General features: G+C 52.9%; 2 protein-coding genes across 3 annotated transcripts; both read left to right on the top strand.

The window, feature by feature from the left end:
* Window positions 1–2,441: 2,441 nt before the first annotated feature.
* Window positions 2,442–5,905, top strand: LOC309979050 (left-right determination factor 2-like; the record flags this gene model as incomplete). Its single annotated transcript, XM_082865621.1, has 4 exons — window positions 2,442–2,691; window positions 3,805–4,051; window positions 4,275–4,517; window positions 5,542–5,905. 4 exons carry the CDS (start codon window positions 2,442–2,444, stop codon window positions 5,903–5,905), a joined length of 1,104 nt encoding a protein of 367 aa, XP_082721747.1.
* Window positions 5,906–12,614: 6,709 nt separating this feature from the next.
* PYCR2 (pyrroline-5-carboxylate reductase 2) lies at window positions 12,615–16,702 on the top strand. 2 transcript variants are annotated; one of them, XM_082861702.1, is made up of 7 exons: window positions 12,615–12,820; window positions 13,121–13,191; window positions 14,197–14,376; window positions 14,471–14,692; window positions 14,910–15,002; window positions 15,188–15,351; window positions 16,004–16,702. In XM_082861702.1, the coding sequence occupies exons 1-7, from the start codon at window positions 12,754–12,756 to the stop codon at window positions 16,167–16,169; spliced, it is 963 nt and encodes a 320-aa protein (XP_082717828.1). In that variant the 5' UTR covers window positions 12,615–12,753; the 3' UTR covers window positions 16,170–16,702. The 2 variants fall into 2 exon arrangements, with proteins under 2 accessions (XP_082717828.1, XP_082717827.1); XM_082861701.1 differs by lacking the exon at window positions 16,004–16,702 and having other exon boundaries at window positions 15,188–15,833.
* The last annotated feature ends 2,345 nt before the right edge of the window (window positions 16,703–19,047 follow it).

Below are 19,047 nucleotides of genomic sequence, written 5' to 3'. Positions count from 1 at the left end.
ACTTAAGGCCCAAATGTTTGCATCAAGTAAGTCCTTTCCTTGCTAATCACTTGCAAAGAAAGGCAACAGCTCTCCTTTTGAAGAAGGCTACACTTTTCACAGGGAGAGCAGGAGGGCCCCCTCAGGCCGGACCCAGAGGTGGCGCCTTATATTTCAGGGGGTGTCAGAACAACGTGATATATGAACTCCAAGATGGGATTTGAATTCTGCCTTGTGAATTACACAAATGCTGAGGAAACAGAGGTGCAAGAGAAGGAAAGGGGAGCAGAGAAGCAGTAAAGGTCATGATTGTGTTGCCCCCTGAGAGGCTCCCAGCCCTCCCCCATCTATTACCCTTCCCACCCCGTTCAACTATCAGGATTTCTGTATTTCCTCTTACCTTGTCCTGTGAGCATGTTTGACAGAATCCTTGTTTCCTTCCCTTCAAATAACCCGCGCTCTGCCACTTACTAGCTGTATGACCTTGGGCAAGTCAGGTACCCAGTTTTATGCCTCAGTTTCTTCATCTATAAAATGGGAACAATCATGGCAAATTGTGAGGATAAAGAGTTAATGTATATAAAGCCCTCAGAACAGTGTGCAGCCCATAAACAATATTAGCCATTATGATTATTATCAGCGTTATTATTATTTCTCCCCTTCCTCGAATTCAAAGCCCCCCCCCACCTTACTACTAAAACCCAAGCAAATGCACACGCGCAGGTATATGCATACGTCTATCTATCTATCTATATATATGTACGCACATAGGCGTATGGTGCAATCTGTGCTCTCATCCATGGGGAATTCCGCCCTCGAGCACCAGAAGGTCCTCTCTTCCTCTGCCTGGGACATGTGAGGAGAACAGAGGCAGGGGGTTGACATGAGAGACCTGTCAGTGACACAGCATACCCACAGAGGAGGCCAGAGTGCCCCCTGCTGGGAAAGGGCTCAGGGGTGCTCCCTGCGCACTGGGCCCCTCGGCCCCCAACCACCGTCCTCTTCCACCGTCATTGCTCACCTCCCACGTGACAGGACAGGGGGAGGTGAGGCTGTCTCCTTTCGGGAAAGGCTTCCTCCTGCGCATACTCAAATCCCCTGTGCCAGGAGGGGCGTCGGGGACTTGCTGAGCGAGCGCAGGCAGGTTCCTTCGCCGTGCAGTGTTCTGACTTCGCATCTGGAAGATCTGCAGATGCTGACACCTGCCTCCTAGGGCTGTTATGAATACACGTCCAGGGCCCAGAACACTGCCTGGCACAGAGCGACACTCAGGAAATGACTGCTCTTCTTGTCATCGTCATTTTTAGAAAGGTGTCCCCGAGACTGCAAGAGCAGGCAGATGTAACCAGAGCAAACCCTCTAGGGTGCTCACCACACCAGGCGCTGCACCCAGCGTCTTACGCGTGTAATCCACTCAATCTTCACACTGGCCCGTGAAGTAGACCTGTCATCGCCCCCTCCTTCAGAGGAGAAACTGAGGCGCTGAGAAGTTAGGGGACTTGTTAGCAGGCCAAATAGCCAGCGAGCAGCAGGCCCCCTACTTGAGCCCAGCCAGCCGCAGATGTGTGTTCGAGGAGGCACTGGGGGCTCCCACCCACGTGACTCTGGGCAGCTCCGTTGTTCTGAATCCGGGCATGACCTGGGCTCAGACTGCGCTGCTGCTGTGAGCCCGCGACCGGCTCACCGTGCAGAGGGCTGGCTCTCCAGGAGGATGCTGCACCTGAGGGTTCCCTCACTGCAGTCCTGTGGTTGCAAAGACATGTGCAGAAATCGCTTCTCCTGGGACTGGCAGAGAGCCGAGCTGCCAGCTTCCCTGTCCTGATAGCGTCTAGCTTCCTTCTGTCACGGGGAGGACGGGGTCACCTGAGGGACTGTGGAGATGAGTGGGAGGGGGCTCGCAGGGACTGGAGAATGGAGGGAGGCGACTCAAGGGGCTTCTGTGAAAGTGCCCTGAACGGGGCCTGGACCAGAACAGGCAGGAGTGCAGAACACTTTCCCTCCTTCCTCTCAGTGAGCAAACCTAGACCCAGACTGGCCTGCAGGAAAGAGATTTAAGCAGCCGGCTAATGGGACACTCGTTTCCACAGAATAGGCTCACTTTTTCATATACTAGGACTGAGGTGGGGTCAGGCAAATTCAATAGGCACTAAAATTATTATTGAGCTGCCAGACAGCAGCGGTCAGAGGCCCCAGGCCCGTGTGGCATCCAGACAGCCCTTTGTGCCCTTTCTAGACAGCCCCCTCCTCGGGGCTCAGGGACCTGTCTGGCCGCTGAACTCCCAGGAGGTCCGAGGGGTGTGACCTCCCTCCCTCCCGGGCTCCCTCCCTCCCACCACCCAGGCCCAGCCCAGGCCTGGCTATAAAGCTGGCCCAGCCTGGCCCTCAGCACACCCAGCTGGGACCCTCCCGGAGCCTCGTCCGGGGACACGTCCGCTCTGCCCCTCCGTCTCCCGAGCAGCACCATGCGGCCCCTCTGGCTCTGCTGGGCGCTCTGGGCGCTGCCCCTGGCCGGCCCCGGGGCGGCCCTGACCGAGGAGCGGGTCCTGGGCAGCCTGCTGCGGCAGCTGCGCCTCAGCGAGGCTCCCGTCCTGGACGGGGCCGATGTGGAGAGGCTGATCATCCCTGCCCACGTGAGGGCCCAGTATGTGGCCCTGCTGCAGCGCAGCCACGGGGCCCGCTCCCGGGGGAAGAGGTTCAGCCAGAACTTCCGAGGTGAGGCCCTCCCTCCCTGCTGCAGCCTGGTCCTCGCGGGGTGGGGGTGGGGGGCTGCTCTGGGGAGGCGATCTGGGGGCGCAGGGTCCACAGGGCGATGAGGAGGGACCATGGACTGTGAGGAAGGCTGGGCCCGGGCCCCTGGTCTCTGTCTGCACTGAGGCCCCCCCCCTCGGGGCCAGGAGGAGCTGGGCCAAAGCTAAGGCATCAGAGAAGATGAGGATGGAGAAGAGAAAGCAGAGCCAATGGGAGCGTGTGGGTGTGGCGAGAACCCTGGCACAGTCTCAGGGAAAGGCGTAGAGTCAGGGCTTCCGAGTCAGGGCTTCCGGGGTACCGTTTTCACATTGCCACCAGTAGCCTGACCTTGAGCAAATGGTTTTTCTTGTTTGTTTGTTTGTTTCTTTTTGCGGTATGCGGGCCTCTCACTGTTGTGGCCTCTCCCGTTGCGGAGCACAGGCTCCGGACGCAGGCTCAGCGGCCATGGCTCACGGGCCCAGCCGCTCCGCGGCATGTGGGATCCTCCTGGACCGGGGCACGAACCCGTGTCCCCCGCATCGGCAGGCGGACTCTCAACCACTGCGCCACCAGGGAAGCCCGAGCAAATGGTTTTAGAATCATCTTTTTGCTTCTCTGTTTGTTCCTCCGGAGCACTGGTGTGACTGTAGCTGACCCACCTCCCAGCGCTGTGAATATTAAAGTGCGTTATTGTGGATGAAAAGGTGTCGGGACAACACTGTAGCGTAACGCCGAACTATTCAGCTGTCAGGGATGCGGCCATCCTGAGTCCTATTCAGCCTCTTACCTCCCTGGGCCTGGACTCACCTCCTCAGTGCCCAGAGCTAGACCCAAGGCCATGTGCCCCCAGGGGAGGATTCTGATCTTCAGCATGTCCGCTGAGGTAGCCCTGTCAGCCCTGCCAGCCTTCCTGCTGGGCGGAGATTGTTACAAACAAGGCCCAGACACATAGAGGGATTTTCAGGTAACTGAGCTTGGCCCAGGGAGACAGAACAGGGGCTGGTCTCTCCCTGCCTGGCCACCGCCTCAGTGGCCCTGCCACCCTCAGAGCTCCCCTGGTGCCCGGAGGGGCCCCGCTGACCCCGCTCGTGTCCCCAGAGGTGGCCGGCAGGTTCCTGGTGTCCGAGGTCTCCTCGCACCTGCTGGTGTTCGACATGGAGCAGCGGCTGCCGCCCCACAGCGAGCTGGTGCAGGCCGTGCTGCGCCTCTTCCAGGAGCCGGTTCCCAAGGCCGCGCTCCGCAGCCACGAGCGGCTCTTCCCGCGCAGCGACCGCGCCCGAGTCACCGTCCAGTGGCTGCACGTCCGCGATGACGGTTCCAACCGCACCTCCCTCATCGACTCCAGGTGGGGAGGTGGCAGCTGGGGTGTGGGGCGGGGGATGAGGAGGGGGACTGGGTCCGGCGCGGGAGGAGGGGTGCCCTGGGGGAGGAGGGGCGGGGCGGGGGTCCCCTGGGGGGGAGGGGAGGGGGAGGAGAAGGGTGGGAGAAGGCCCCCCCCCCCGGGGCCACCCCAGCCGTCCCAGTCCCCACCCCTCAGCGCGGGCCCGTGTCTCTGTGTGGTGTCGCAGGCTGGTGTCCATCCACGAGAGCGGCTGGAAGGCCTTGGACGTGACGGATGCCGTGAACTTCTGGCAGCAGCTGCGCCGGCCCCGGCAGTCGCTGCTGCTGCAGGTGTCGGTGCAGCGGGAGCACCTGGGCCCGCTGGCCTCCAGCGCCCACACGCTGGTCCGCTTCGCCTCGCAGGGGCCGTCGGGCGCCGGGCAGCGGGAGCCCCAGCTGGAGCTGCACACCCTGGACCTCAGGGATTACGGGTAGGTGCAGGGCCAGGACTCTAGTAGACTGGGTGGTCCAGGCCCACTGTGGCGGGGACAAGCTGGGGGGCAGATGCAGATAGCCCCAGGATGCAACTGATTCCCCACTACATGTTAAGAGTTTCTAATGGTAGGAATTTTTATTATTCAAATATTTTATTGAAAATATCTTCAGGGAATTCCCTGGAAGCCCAGTGGTTAGAACTCCTCGCTTTCACTGTGGGCGGGGGGTGAGGGGGGTGCAGGTTTAGTCCCTGGTCGGGGAGCTAAGATCCCATAAGCCAACCAACTGGCAAAAAGAAAACAAACAAAACCAAAAACTGAAAACCAAAAACCAAAAAACTTCAGGTATTTTCAACAAGCTTTATGTTGTCATTGATATGTATACATTATTGTAATCATCTGTCTTCACTCCACCCTCTTCCCTGATTAATTCTTTGAAAAATATTAGCATTAGCGGTTACTAGGTTTAAACAGCTTTCCTCTGGCATTGGTGAATTCTTTCTTCTTGGGACAAGTTAGCTATTTGGAGTGGATGGAGCTGTGTAGTAGGGTGATTAATAACAGGGCTTTGGAATCGTACAGCCTGGGTCCATGTAGCTTTGCCTTCTACTGCTGCAGGAACTCTGGCATGTCAGTTAACACCTTGGGGTCTCTGTGTCCTCATGTGTAATGGGAATGATACTGGAACCTCTTCAAGGTTCATCTGAGGATGAAATGCAAGTATCATCTGAGATAATATATGTAAAGTGCTTAGTTCAGTGCCCAGCATAATAGGAAACCTTTAGTGAACAGTAACTGATTTATAATTTATGTTTTGGATGTGTTTATTCATTCACCACTTAGCACAAATAGCCAGCATTTTGAACATAACAAGAGATGGACCATAAATCTCCCTCCAGATGCCCCACCAAGCCCCGCCCTGGGCTCCCTGACCTCTGCCCTCCCAGCTGACCTCTGCCCTCCCAGCTGACCTCTGCCCTCCCAGCTGACCTCTGACTCTGCCTCTCCTTGCCCCCCACAGAGCTCAGGGAAACTGTGATCCTAAGGCACCAGCGACCGAGGGCACCCGCTGCTGCCGCCGGGAGGTGTACATTGACCTGCAGGGGATGAAGTGGGCTGAGAACTGGGTCCTGGAGCCCCCAGGCTTCCTGGCCTATGAGTGTGTGGGCACCTGCCAGCAGCCCCCAGAGCCCCTGACCTTCAAGTGGCCATTTCTGGGGCCGAGACAGTGCATCGCCTCAGAGACGACCTCGCTGCCCATGATTGTCAGCATCCCGGAGGGAGGCAAGCCCAGGCCCCAGGTGGTCAGCTTGCCCAACATGAGGGTGCAGAAGTGCAGCTGTGCCTCGGATGGGGCGCCTGTACCGAGGAAGCTGGAGCCGTAGGTGTGGGGTGCAGCCATGGAGGCTCTGACTAGACACGTGCACAAAGCAGGTCTTAACATAGGTCTTAATTTTCTACTTAGCAAGTTACCCCTGCCCCAGCTGAGTGCCCCTATTTTACCTGTCTCGTGTGTTCTTCCATTTCTTCCTCTCCTGTCCGTCACCCACCCTAAGCACTTACATGAGTAATTAATGCAACCCGGTTGCAGAGCTGTAGAGGGAAATCCCAGCCTACTTGTTAAAGGATATAGCTGAGCAGGGACAGATTGTCAGCTAGGAGCTTCTGTTCTCTAGCAGATTCTCAACCGAGTATGGGACAACAGACCCCACAATGAGAAGTGGGAAAACAGACTGATTTACTCTATTATATGATGAATTAAAACAAAACAAAAAATCCCTCTGTTTCCCCTAGGTAGGGAGGAGGTCTAAAAAGAAGCCCCATTCACCAAACTGTTGATCCACTCTGGGCTTTTGTACCTATACTTGGGTCCCCAGTCCCCTGAGAGAGTGCTAGAAGGGAGGATGAAGGGCTTTAGGCTAGGGACAGTGGACAGGGTATCAGGACACCTGGTTTCTGGATCTAACAGGGCCATAAACTGTGACCTCAAACAAATGCAGACGCCTTTGGGCCACCATTTCCTTTTAAAAAGGAGGATTTGGGATTCAGCTCTAGGACTTCATTGCCCTGGGGATCAGACAGCCCTAAACTCACCCACTCCTCTGCTCCTCCAGAGACAGAGCATTGCCTGTGCATATGTAGGTTATTTCCCCCACTATTTTAGAGAACTTACCACCAGAACCCACATGTATTTACGTGTTTGTTTCTTTTAACTTAGCAAAAAGAAAACAATCGAATGTAGATAATCTGCTGAAATAAAAGTGATGTTTCACTCTGTGTCTCTGTATTTAATTTGTAGTGTCCTTGACATAGGAGAGAGGGAGCAATAATGGGGAATGAGAGCGACATAAGGATCTGAAGAATGGGCGTGACCAAGGTCCCCCAACCCCTGGGTGGCGCTGAAGACTGTAATAACGGTTTAGATTCTGCTTTTATTTGTAATATTTATATCCCTCCAACTCTCATTCCAAAAATAGTATTGTAAACAATTATTGTATTAGTGGTTCTGGGGACAGGGAAGGCAAGCGAGTGTTTACTGAGCATTCACTCTGAACCTGGGACCTATGCTAGGCAACCTCATATACATTATACGACTGAATTCTTGCAACTACTCCTTGAGGTAGGTATTATTATTCCCATTTTTCAGATGAAGAAATCAAGACTGAGGCAATGCAAATCTATGGGGTAGAGATCAGCATGCCCCATGCTCTGCTGATGACACAGGCATGAGTTAACATGTCATTTGGAAGCTGCCACATCTGGCATTTACCTTTCCCGCTCAACGGGGTTTCCTCATGCCTGACTTATTGAAGTTCATGGATTTTCTATTTTGGTGTACAAAGCTAATTAATAGCAACTGAATAGCAAAGGGGAAAAGGAGCTAGTCTGTGGACAGCCAGGACTTGAGGACTTGGCAAGAATATTGTTGGAGATGGGGAGAGAAGATTTGTCTCTGACTTGTAAATGGCTATCTTACCTCTTTAAGACATCAAAATGAAGAACTGCCACTTGGCATGTTGTGAGTACCAGGGCATACAGTCGCTTTCTCTACAAGAAGGTTATCAAAATCATCTAAAGAGTTCTACCAGCTTCTCAGTGACGTATCTGTGGCTCTAAAAGGGCTGTGGACTCCCAACCAGTCACATGCAATCAGTGGCAAGGATGGGCCTGCTCACATCATCCCATGCGAGCTAAAAATACCTAGGAAATCGGCTTCATTTCAAAAAGTAAGGATGTGCTCATCAGCACAGGGAGACAATGTGGTAGACAAAATGTTCTCCCCAAATACGTCCATGTCCCCCAATCCTTAGAAACTGTGAGTATGTTCTGTTACATGGCAAAGGGACTTCGCAAATGGAATTAAGTTTACAGACCTTAAAATAGGGAGATTGGGGCTTCCCTGGTGGCGCAGTGGTTGAGAGTCCTCCTGCCGATGCAGCGGACACGGGTTCGTGCCCTGGTCCGGGAAGATCCCACATGCCGCGGAGCGGCTGGGCCCGTGAGCCATGGCCGCTGAGCCTGCGCGTCCGGAGCCTGTGCTCCGCAACAGGAGAGGCCACAGCAGTGAGAGACCCGCGTAGCGCAAGAAAAAATAATAATTAAAAAAAAATAATAGGGAGATTGGTTTGGATTATGCAGGTGCACCCGATCTAATCACATGAAAGCAGAGAACTCTCTCCAGCTGGAGGCGGGAGAGATGAGGCAGAAGGGGAGGTCAAAGAGATTCACAGCTTGAGAAGGACTCAATCTGCCATGCTGGTTTGAAGATGAAAAGGACCATGAGCCAGGGAACGTGAGTAACTTCTAGAAGGTGAGAATGACTCCCAGCTGACAGCCAGCAAGGAAAAGGGACCTCAGTCCTACAGCCACATGGAACCAAATTCTTCCAACAACCTGAATGAGACTGGACGCCGATTTCCCCCCAGAACCTCCAGATAAAAACCGAGATCAGTTGACACCTTGATTCGGCGCACAGGAGCCAGTTGGGCCCACTCAGATTTCTGACCCACAGAATGTGAGATAACAAATCCGTTTTGTTTTAAGCTGCTAACTTTGTGGTGAATTCTTACGGCAGCAGCAGAAAACTAATACAGACAGTGAACCAAATCCCATTAGAAGTGAGCTGTAATTACAATTTTTTTCCACTGAATAAAGTAACAACATTACAGCTAATTTTGAATGAATTGAAAACTACCCATAATCCCACCATCCTAAAACAAAATAGTTTCGGTTTTTGAATCTCCTGTTCATACACAACCTGACCTGTTTACATACAACAGGAGTACGTACCTGTTTTAAAAAATCAAGGTTAAGGGAATTCCCTGGCGGTCCAGTGGTTAGGACTCAGCGCTCTCACTGCCAAGGGCTCCAGGTTCGATCCCTGGTCGGGGAAAAAGCCTGATCCCGCAAGCCACGTGGCATAGCCAAAAAAAAAAAAAAAAGAAAAGAAAAATCAAGGTTAAGGTGCACCTTACTGCATATGAAAAAGAGGTGTACAGTCATATTCCAAAAGAGTCACATTGATTCTCTTTAGGTGGTGGGATTAAAGGCAGTGTTCATTTTTCCATTTGATCTAATTTCTAATTGTTCTACAGTAAACATGGATTATTGGTATAAGAACAACAACAACAAGGCAAATATGCATGCAAAGTGTGACTCCCTGGAGATTCCTATATCGGGAAGGAGTCAAGGGGACCTGCCATTTGACTGGCTGGGAGCAGCTCAGGATTCGCCCTCATTCCCTGAATCATCTCCGTTCTTAGGAAGATGAGCCTGCTATCCAGAGACAGACCAGGAAGGATGTCCTGAAGCCTTGAGAGTGAAGACCCTGGACAAGTGAAAGCAGAAATGAAGCACTGTCCACTTTGTTGGGACAGCTGGAGGTGAAGAGGGGGCAGGACCGTGGGGTTGGGGGTGAGAAGGGAGGAAGGGCAGGAACAGCTCAACCCATCTGACTGGTGGATGCGAGGATCAGAGGAGAGGAGTGAGGTGGGCAGTCCTGGAAGCTTAGTGAACTCCCCGTTTTCTCTCTGGACTTCTCTGTCTGTTCAGATGGAGTAAAGTGATAGAGTAGGCACCCAAGAAGGCAGGTGGCAGAGAAGGAGAGTATATGTCCATGGCAGAATGGCAGCACCAGGCTTCCTGAGGGTATGTCCTAAGTGGCCGGGTGAGGAGGACGGGTCTTTCTCATCTCATCTCATCTCATCCATCCAACACTTGTACCCAAAGGAACTTCACAGGCATCAAACGTAATGGCCATGGGAGCCACAGCAGGGGCCGCTGTGCAGACGAAATGAGCCTTTAGAATCAGCAAGGTCATTACAAGAAAATGAAATGGGACTGCCTACAATTAAAATGTATATTTAAAACTTTGTACGCATAAACTTTAAACTTTGGAAAAAAAAAAAAGATCACAAAGTACCACTAAAAATAGCCAGTTTTGGGCTTCCCTGGTGGCGCAGTGGTTGGGAGTCCGCCTGCCGATGCAGGGGACATGGGTTCATGCCCCGGTCCGGGAGGATCCCACATGCCGCGGAGCGGCTGGGCCCGTGAGCCATGGCTGCTGAGTCTGCGCATCCGGAGCCTGTGCTCTGCAATGGGAGAGGCCACAACAGTGAGAGGCCCGCGTACCACAAAAAAAAAAAAAAAAAAAAAAAAAAAAGCCAGTTTCTGGTCAGGAGTTCACATGTTCAAGCTTAGTCAGGAGGACCAAGTGCTCTGGCTGCTTCCTGTCTTACGTGGCCTGCCCTGGCTGGGAATCAAGCCAGCACTGGGGGCCACCAACTCGGCCTCCTTTCCCAGGCTCTCCAGTCCTCCTCATATTTCACCTCCACTCCTGGAAGCTGAGGCAGGAGTTACCAAGGCAATCAGGTAAGGGATGGATGTGTGTAAGGGGACTGACAGGTGTGAGATACTGGTGTCTCCTACACCTCACCCCACTCCAACACACACACACTCACGCGTACACACACACTCGGCACACAACCTTCTGTACTGCAGGCCAGAACCAGACGGCCAGGGGGCCCTGCAGCCTCCCAGTGGACCGTGGGGAACCCGAGCATCCCTCAGAAGCACAGGAACCGTTAGGAAGTTCTGGTTCCAGTCCCCAAGGTCCTCGTGATGTAGGTGTTCCTTCTGGTTAGTGAGCTCCTCGGCACCTTTCCTAAGGGCTGTGTCATAAGTCGCCCTCTTCCTTCAGCTAGTGTGAGCTGTAGGGTTTCTGGTGTCAGAGCCCACGCTGGTGACAACTAGGCTGGGCTGCAACATGGCCACTACGGGAAGCATTTAAGGCTTCTACACACAGAACCACGAGATCTCACTTTCAGGGATCTAAGCTAAGGAAATAGTCAAAGAGTTAGGCAAAGACTTTCTCAACAGTAGTATGAACAATAATTTTAAAAATTGATATAGGTTTTATGAAGATAAGGACTTTTGTCTGTTTTGTTCATGGCTGGATCCCCAGAAACTGGCTCAATAAATATATATTGAATGAATTAATAAACCTAATGCTGATCTTTGAGAGCATGGCTAAATTAGTACAGTGCATCCATTTAATGGAAGGCTAAGTAGTCACTAAAATCTTGTTTTAAATAACTTTTCAGTGACATTGGAAACTATTGTATATCTAGTATAGAAATTTCAAAACTACATGTATATCATTTATTTCCAACGATGGAAAAGGTATGTATGCATACAAAATAATGTGTAAGGAAACACACAAAAAATGTCTGCAGAAAATGATCCTTAGGAAGTATGGCTATGGGTGATTTTGACTTTTACTTTTTTTGTATTTTCTAAATTTTTTCTCAATATACATGTATTACTTTCCTAATCAGAGAAAGTTATAGAAATGTAATTTTGCTTCACAGTAAATATTTGGTCCTCACTTTTCAAAAATTAATTAATTTTTGGCTGCGTTGGGTTTTCTTTGCTGCCAAAGGAAGGGGGGTACTACTCTTCATTGCAGTGCACGAGCTTCTCATTGCTGTGGCTTCAGTAGTTGTGACACGCGGGCTCAGCAGTCGTGGCCCGCGGGCTCTAGGCGCGCGGCTTCAATAGTTGTGGCACACCAGCTTAGTTACTCCGCGGCATGTGGGCATGTGGGATCTTCCAGGACCAGGGATCCAACCGGCGTCCCCTGCATTGTCAGGCGGATTCTTAACCACTGCAACACCAGGTAAGTCCCTGGTCCTCACTTTTAAGGGTCCAGAAACTCAAGAACCAGGGACTTGTCCTCCTGGACGTGATCAACTGGAGGAACATTGCAGAAAGCCTGGGGGTGGGGTGTGGATTATACGGAAAGGCCTGTAGAAAAACTGAGAGAGGCGGTGGTGAACCAACTGTCTCTCCTGCTGTTCTGAGACGCCTCCCTCTTGAGATGCCATCTCCTTCCTCTGTCACCTGTCCCCCGTAGTACTTATATTTACTACTGATGAAAACGTAAACATCACATTTGTGGAGCGTTTTAAAGCAAGTGGCGGTGGTCGGGGTTACTTTAGTCAGGCTCTAAGGAGCCCATCATTTCCTAAACAGAGGAACTGACCCTATTCGCAATCTAGTTAATAAGACCAATCGCGTGAACCACGCAAGTTCAAGCGAGTAACCGCGGCTCCCCCGCTGCCTCCCCGCGCGAGCCGGGAGGGAGCGGGCGGCAGCCGGCGGCCTCCCAGCTCCAACGCGGGCGCACCGAGGCGCCTGGCTCGGAGCCCACAGGTCCCCAAGCTCCTGTCTGAAGCCCCGCCAAGAGCGTCACATTCGTCCCCTCAAATCAGCAACCTGGAGAGCTCCTCTTGCCCTCGAGGTGCGGCTCATGGCCAGCACCAAGGATAACATTAGCCAGACCTCTGTCCGGCCTCAGCGCTGAGCCCCACGCGGCTTCCAACGGCTGAGCTCTCGGGCCCCCAGGGCTGGGGCCCACACGAGGCGGAAATCCCGACTTCACGCGCCGCGTCCGAGATTCCACCCGCCAATCCCGTGCGCAGGAGGCGGGCACACGGCCTCGTCCCGGCCGAGGATTGGTCGCCCTGGAGGGGCGGGGACACTTGGGCTCCTGCGGCGCAGTCGGTGAGTGTGAATGAGGAAGGGTGGCGGGATCCGGCCCGGAAGCTGCGGGCAGTTCCCGGGATTCGGCTCCGGGGCTCAGCGCCCGCTGGGCCCTCTGTTCTCCACTCTTCTTTTAGGGCACCTTTGAGCCGACTTCTGCGGCGGCCCAGCAGACGCAGAGCCTGGAACCATGAGCGTGGGCTTCATAGGCGCTGGCCAGCTGGCCTGTGCCCTGGCGCGGGGCTTCACGGCCGCAGGTAAGCGCCGGGAGGCGGGAGGCGGATGTGCGGACGGTTCCTAGCCTACCTTGTCAACCGCCCTCCACCCCACGAACGTGAATGAATGAAGAAAGGGGAATTTGTGTCTGCTGGGGGAGAGGAAACTCCTCTTAAGCAGCGAGAGAGTCATGCCCGCATAAGGGATTGAGCGGGGAGAAGGACACTAGCAGCCGTCTCCACAACGGTCAGAACGTCGTGGGTTTTGACTCTGCTTTCCCAGGGAAAGCATGGGAACCGGGTGGGCCATGATCCCCACTTGAAAAGCCCTATCTTCTCCAGGCATCCTGTCGGCTCACAAGATAATAGCCAGCTCCCCGGACATGGACCTGCCCACAGTGTCCGCGCTCAGGGTAGGTGGGGCAGGGGGGTAACTGGGGAAGAGGGTGAAGGCCCAGAAGAAGGATGGCCTGATGAGCTGAGCCCCTGTGCTGGTCCATGGTCGGCGCTGACCTACCCACCAGGAGCATAATCCTCCACCTTCCATGGGGCAGCTCAGGGTGGTGGGAGCACCCAGGCAGACAGACTTGGGTTCTAATCCAGATACTGGGGTGGTTAGAAGGTTAGTTGAGGTTTTATGTATGGAAAGCACCTGGCGCATAGTAGGTATCCAATAAAATACTCAGTTTTCTTCATCCACTGGCTAAGTGGCCTTACGGTCCTCGGCTAGTCTGAGACTCAGTTTCCTCATTTATAAAATGGAGACCACAATAGCCACTTAGCTGAATTATTCTGAGGCATAAAAAAACGAGTTGGGAAAGAACTGGCAGGTTAGTTGTTCCTCTGTCTAAAAAAAGAATATCCCAAGTCTTCACCCCAAACCTGAGCAGTGTGGGAGAGGATGTCTAATGAGGCGGGCGACAGGCAGTGTCTGTGCCTGGGATGGCTGATGTTACCAGCACTGGAGGGCCCTGTTTCTCCGTATGGAGTCTTAGAGAGATGGGTATCCTCCAGCCCACCCCTGGAGCACACAGAGACTGCACTCTGATGAACAAGTGTCTGGAGTTGGAATACGGCCTCGCTTCCGACCATTGGGCACTACTAGCATTTCACCTTTCCCTTTGCCACTTTCCAGCCATGGAGACTTCTTACCTGGCAGAGGGGTGCCTTGGGTGCCAGAGAAGTGGGGATGGGGGACAGCTATTTCCTGGTTGCCATGGGGAAGCTTGTCCGCGTCCAGCACCTATGCTCACTTGCCCGGTAGCAACATTGGAAAACTTTGTGCCGGTGGCGGTAGGGGCAGACCCTGAGGGGCTGGGGCAGGGAATTCCAGGCTTGTTGCGGGGTTCAGCTGCTCCTTGGGAGTTCCTGGGCCTAGTGAGGCTGCACACTGTGAGCCCAGTGGTCTCCTCCCGCAGAAGATGGGTGTGAACTTGACCCGGAGTAATAAGGAGACAGTGAGGCACAGTGACGTCCTGTTCCTAGCCATGAAGCCACACATCATCCCCTTCATCCTGGACGAGATCGGGGCCGACGTTCAGGCCAGGCACATCGTGGTCTCCTGCGCGGCAGGTGTCACCATCAGCTCTGTCGAGAAGGTGCCCATCTCAGCCCTGGCAGTCCTGTGTGAGTGGAGGAGGGGTGGGTGCTAGTGGGACTGGCCACTCACTCGGCCCTCTGCCTTAACCCCAGAAGCTGATGGCATTCCAACCGGCCCCCAAGGTGATCCGCTGCATGACCAACACGCCCGTGTTGGTGCGAGAGGGCGCGACAGTGTATGCCACGGGCACCCACGCCCTGGTGGAGGATGGGCAGCTCCTGGAGCAGCTCATGAGCAGCGTGGGCTTCTGCACTGAGGTGGAGGAGGACCTGATTGACGCCGTCACAGGGCTCAGCGGCAGCGGGCCTGCCTATGTGAGGCCCTCATATACTTACGCAGCCTTCCGGGGACCCAGGGGCGCAAGATGGGCTGGCAGGCAGGCCTGGGCTGGGGGTGTCACCCACCTCTTGGGCAAGGCAGGCTGGTGGAGGAGGTCAACCCTTGGAGCTAGTTCCAGTCATCAGGAAAAGTAGACCCTAGGGTGTGCCCCTGAGTGCCTGCTGCCCCAGGGCTCAATGAGTGTCTCCACAGGCGTTCATGGCCCTGGACGCGTTGGCCGACGGTGGGGTGAAGATGGGCCTGCCGAGGCGCCTGGCTGTCCGACTGGGGGCCCAGGCCTTGCTGGTCAGTATCTTCTGCCTGCGTGTTCTGGACCACAGTGTGGGGATGGGGTTCTTAGGGGTCACTGGGCCGGGGCACGGCTTGGTTGGGAAGCTGGGATAAGGATTGGGGAGGAGCAGTGGGTGTGGAGAAGCTCATCTCAAGGGGCACCAGCAGTTTTCTGCTCTAATGCTTCCCTCCTGCCCTAGGGGGCTGCCAAGATGCTGCTGGACTCAGAGCAGCATCCGGGCCAGCTCAAGGACAATGTCTGCTCCCCTGGGGGGGCCACCATCCACGCCCTGCACGTCCTAGAGAGCGGGGGCTTCCGCTCCCTGCTCATCAACGCAGTTGAAGCCTCCTGCATCCAAACACGGTGGGTCTCTCTCATCCTCTGCCCAGGCCCTCTACTCCCAGCCAGCCCCAGTATGGTCTGCATACCGTCTTGCAGAATCTGCCATCTTTGGTCCCATTACCAATGCTGGAGTCTGTGCTCTGTTTTGTTTTGTTTTGTTTTTAATTTATTATTATTTTTTAATTTATTATTATTTTTTAATTTAAAAAAATTTTTAAATTTATTTATTTTTATGTGCTCTGTTAATAACCACGATTTATTAGACTTTGTTAGGTAAGGGTTTGTAGGCCTTCATTTAATTCTCACACAGTTCTGATAGCTGGCGTTAGCTTGATTTACAGATGAGGAAGTCGAGGCTTAGAGATACAGCTCTCCCAAGGTCAAACAGCTAGTAAGTGATGGAGGCAGGATTCGACCTCAAGTCTTTGACCTCCAGTCCTGTGATGTTTCCACACTCTCTCTCCCCATCTGATCACAGATAACACTTAAAGCTCTACATCTATGTAGTAACCCCTACTTAGTTAAATAGCACTTCTAGGAAGCTTAGGGGAGTTTTTGGTTTGGGGTTCTAAGTTTGGCTGGTACCAAGTCAACAAGGGTTGGGGGTTAAGTGAATGGGGAAGCCTCATGCAGCTCTGGCTCCTCCTTCAACCTCTTGGGGCTTTGTCTGCAGAGAGCTGCAGTCCATGGCCGACCAAGAAAAGATCTCCCCAGCTGCCCTCAAGAAGACCCTCCTGGACAGAGTGAAGCTGGACTCCCGCACAGTGACCTCACTGACCCCCTCCAGCTCAGGGAAGCTCCTCACGAGAAGCCCAGTCCCAGGAGGCAAAAGAGACTAAGGCAGCCTCGGTCTGCCCTTCTCTCTGTGGTCGGAGCCCTCGGATGAGGGACGCTGTGCAGTGCAGGGGTAGGCTCAGTCAGTCTTCAGGTCCTTGTGATAAAACCTCCTCAAGTCTGTTCAGACCAAGCAGCACTAGTTTCCCCTCCTGTCTCTGGTTAGAAGGTGCTCTGAAGGGGTGGTGGATGCTGGAAACCAGATGCAGCCCTGCACACCTCACACGGTTACAGGAGAGAGAGGCTGGGACTCCAGTCAGAGCCCCAGCTCCATAGGGAGGTCTGGAGACCTTCAGCTGATGACCCCTTCGACTGGGGTCCTCTGGCTGGAGCCCAAGGCAGGGTCAGTTTGTTGCCAAGTCAAGGAGGTAAGAGGTACAAAACATGACAAGAGCTTTTCTCTTTGAATCGGTAAATGGAAAAGAAGAGTGACTTAGAATGATCACAGTTAATCAGAAATGCACCTATTAGACTGTTCTATTTAACTCTTGCTTCCGAGGTATACCATTGAAAGTGTGTTATTCAGTGCTGCTAAGCTTAGCTGCTTTAATAAAGCTTTACTTTTTATTACCCTGCTTTTCTTATGCTTTATCTTAAGTCATCATTCTAGAGAACTCGAGGCCCTCTCCAGGTGCTCCAGCTTCGGGAGAGTACTGCCTAAAGGCAAGAAGTAGGGATGAGAGGAAATAAGGGGCCAGGCCCTGAGAGCTGTAATGACACCTTGCTCCAGCCCGGCCCCTAGGGTCAGGGTCAGGGTCAGGAGATTGTGTTCTAGGATGGGCCAAAGTTCAGGGCAAAGAAGAGCCAAGTGGCCTTGGTGGGGGGCTGGCCGCAGCCCAGCCACAAAGGAGGAAGCTGCCTGCTTGTAGTGGGCCGGGCGCTACATCGGATCCAGACAGGTGCCCTCCGAGGGAGGAACTATTCTTTTTGTGACTTTATAGAGGATGCCGAGGCCTGAAGGGGATAAGCAGCTTACTCCAGTTGAGTTGTTCATCAGTCGTGGGGCCGTCTACACAGCCGGACTGAGCCCGGAGGTTCCCCCTGCAGGCCGTGTCCCTGGTGCTTGCCCCCACCAGCTCCTGCCTGTGGCACTGGCTTCAACATCAGCTCTGAGTTCACATCTTAGTTCCCACCGCTTTCAACTAGGCGACCTTGGAGAAGGTACTGAATATCTTGGACCTCAAGGTTTCATCCCTAGAAACATGGAGGTCATGCTTCATCAAAAGGTTCTGGTGGGTATGAAATGAGATCGTGTGGAGCTGCTCAGCAGAACATCTAGAACATGTGGACCCTTGTGCCAGTGGAGCTCATCCTTCACCTTCCCCTGAGGAGGGAGGGCAGCTGGGCCCCAACTCCAGTGTATTCCTAGGGGGCCAAAGTGACAACGAGTACGACAATACTAAAAGCTGTCATCTTTAAGCCCTCATTATATGGCAGCCCCTTTGCAAACCCTCTACATAAAGTCTCATGGCCTTAGGAGCTGGGTATAATTAAGAGTAAGAGGTTAAGTAAGTGGCCCAAAAAGATGATAGACATTTCACCAAAGAAGATGTACAAATGGCAGATGAGATGCTCGACATCATTAGTTATGAGGGAAATGCAAACCAAAACCCAGTGAGATACCACTTCACACCCACTAGTGTGACTTCTAGTTAAAAAGGATAATAACGAATGTTGCAAGGATGTGGAGAAGTTAGAACCCTTGTGTATTGCTGGTAGGGGTGTAAAATGGTGCAGCAACTCTGGAAAACAGTCTGGTAGTTCTTCAAAAGGTTAAACAGAGTTGCCGTATGACCAGGCAATTCTACTTGTAGATACCTACCCGAGAGAGAAGATGTCCACACAAAAACTTGCTCATGATTCTTTGTGGCAGCATTACTCAAAATAGCCAAGAAGTGAAAGCAACCCAAATGCTGAAAAACTGGTGAAGGGATAAAATGTGTTATACCCACACAATGGATATTATTTCAGTAATAAAAAGGAAGTAGTGACACATGGTACAACATACGAACCCCAAAAACATCATGTTAAGTTAAGGAAGTTGCTTGCAGAAGGCCACAAATTATTTGATTTCATTTACATGAAATGTCCAGAAAATGCAACTCTACAGAGATAGACTGGTTGCCTAGGGCTGGGGTGGGAATGGGACAAGGACAGGGTTTCTTCTGGAGTGATGAAGTGATTTAAAATCAGATTATGGCAATGGTTGCACAACTCTGGACATAGTTATTGAATCGTAAACTTAAAGTGCATGAATTTTAGGATATGTAAGTTATACTTCATAAAACTGTAAAAAAAGGGGCTTCCCTGATGGTGCAGTGGTTGAGAATCTGCCTGCCAATGCAGGGGACATGGGTTCGAACCCTGGTCTGGGAAGATCCCACATGCCGCGGAGTAACTGGGCCCATGAGCCACAACTACTGAGCCTGCGCGTCTGGAGCCTGTGCTCCGCAACGAGAGGCCGCGATGGTGAGAGGCCCACGCACCGCGATGAAGAGTGGCGTCTGCTTGCCGCAACTAGAGAAAGCCCTCGTGCAGAAACGAAGACCCAACACAGCCAAAAATAAATAGATAAATAAATTTATTTAAAAAAAAAAAACTTAAAAAAAAGGAAATAGGCAGTTCCCTTGTGGCATAGTGGTTAGGATTGTGGGCTTTCACTGCTGTGGCCCGAGTTCAGTCCCTGGTTTAATTAGCTAGGAAGTGGTACCAGGACTCAAATCCAAGTCTGATACCAAATTCTGTCCTTTCTGCACCTAGCCTGCTGGCAAGCTGTCTTAGGTGACAGGAGACTGCCCTTCATCTCCTCTCCTCCGCCCCCCTGCAAGGCCACCTCCTTCCCAGGCCTAAATCCACCAACATACATTTACTGAGGACCTACTA

This window comes from Leucopleurus acutus (genome assembly GCF_964270905.1).
Source record: "Leucopleurus acutus genome assembly, chromosome: 2".
In the NCBI taxonomy this organism is placed as follows: domain Eukaryota; kingdom Metazoa; phylum Chordata; class Mammalia; order Artiodactyla; family Delphinidae; genus Leucopleurus; species Leucopleurus acutus.
This window is presented reverse-complemented; position numbering and strand designations above follow the sequence as displayed.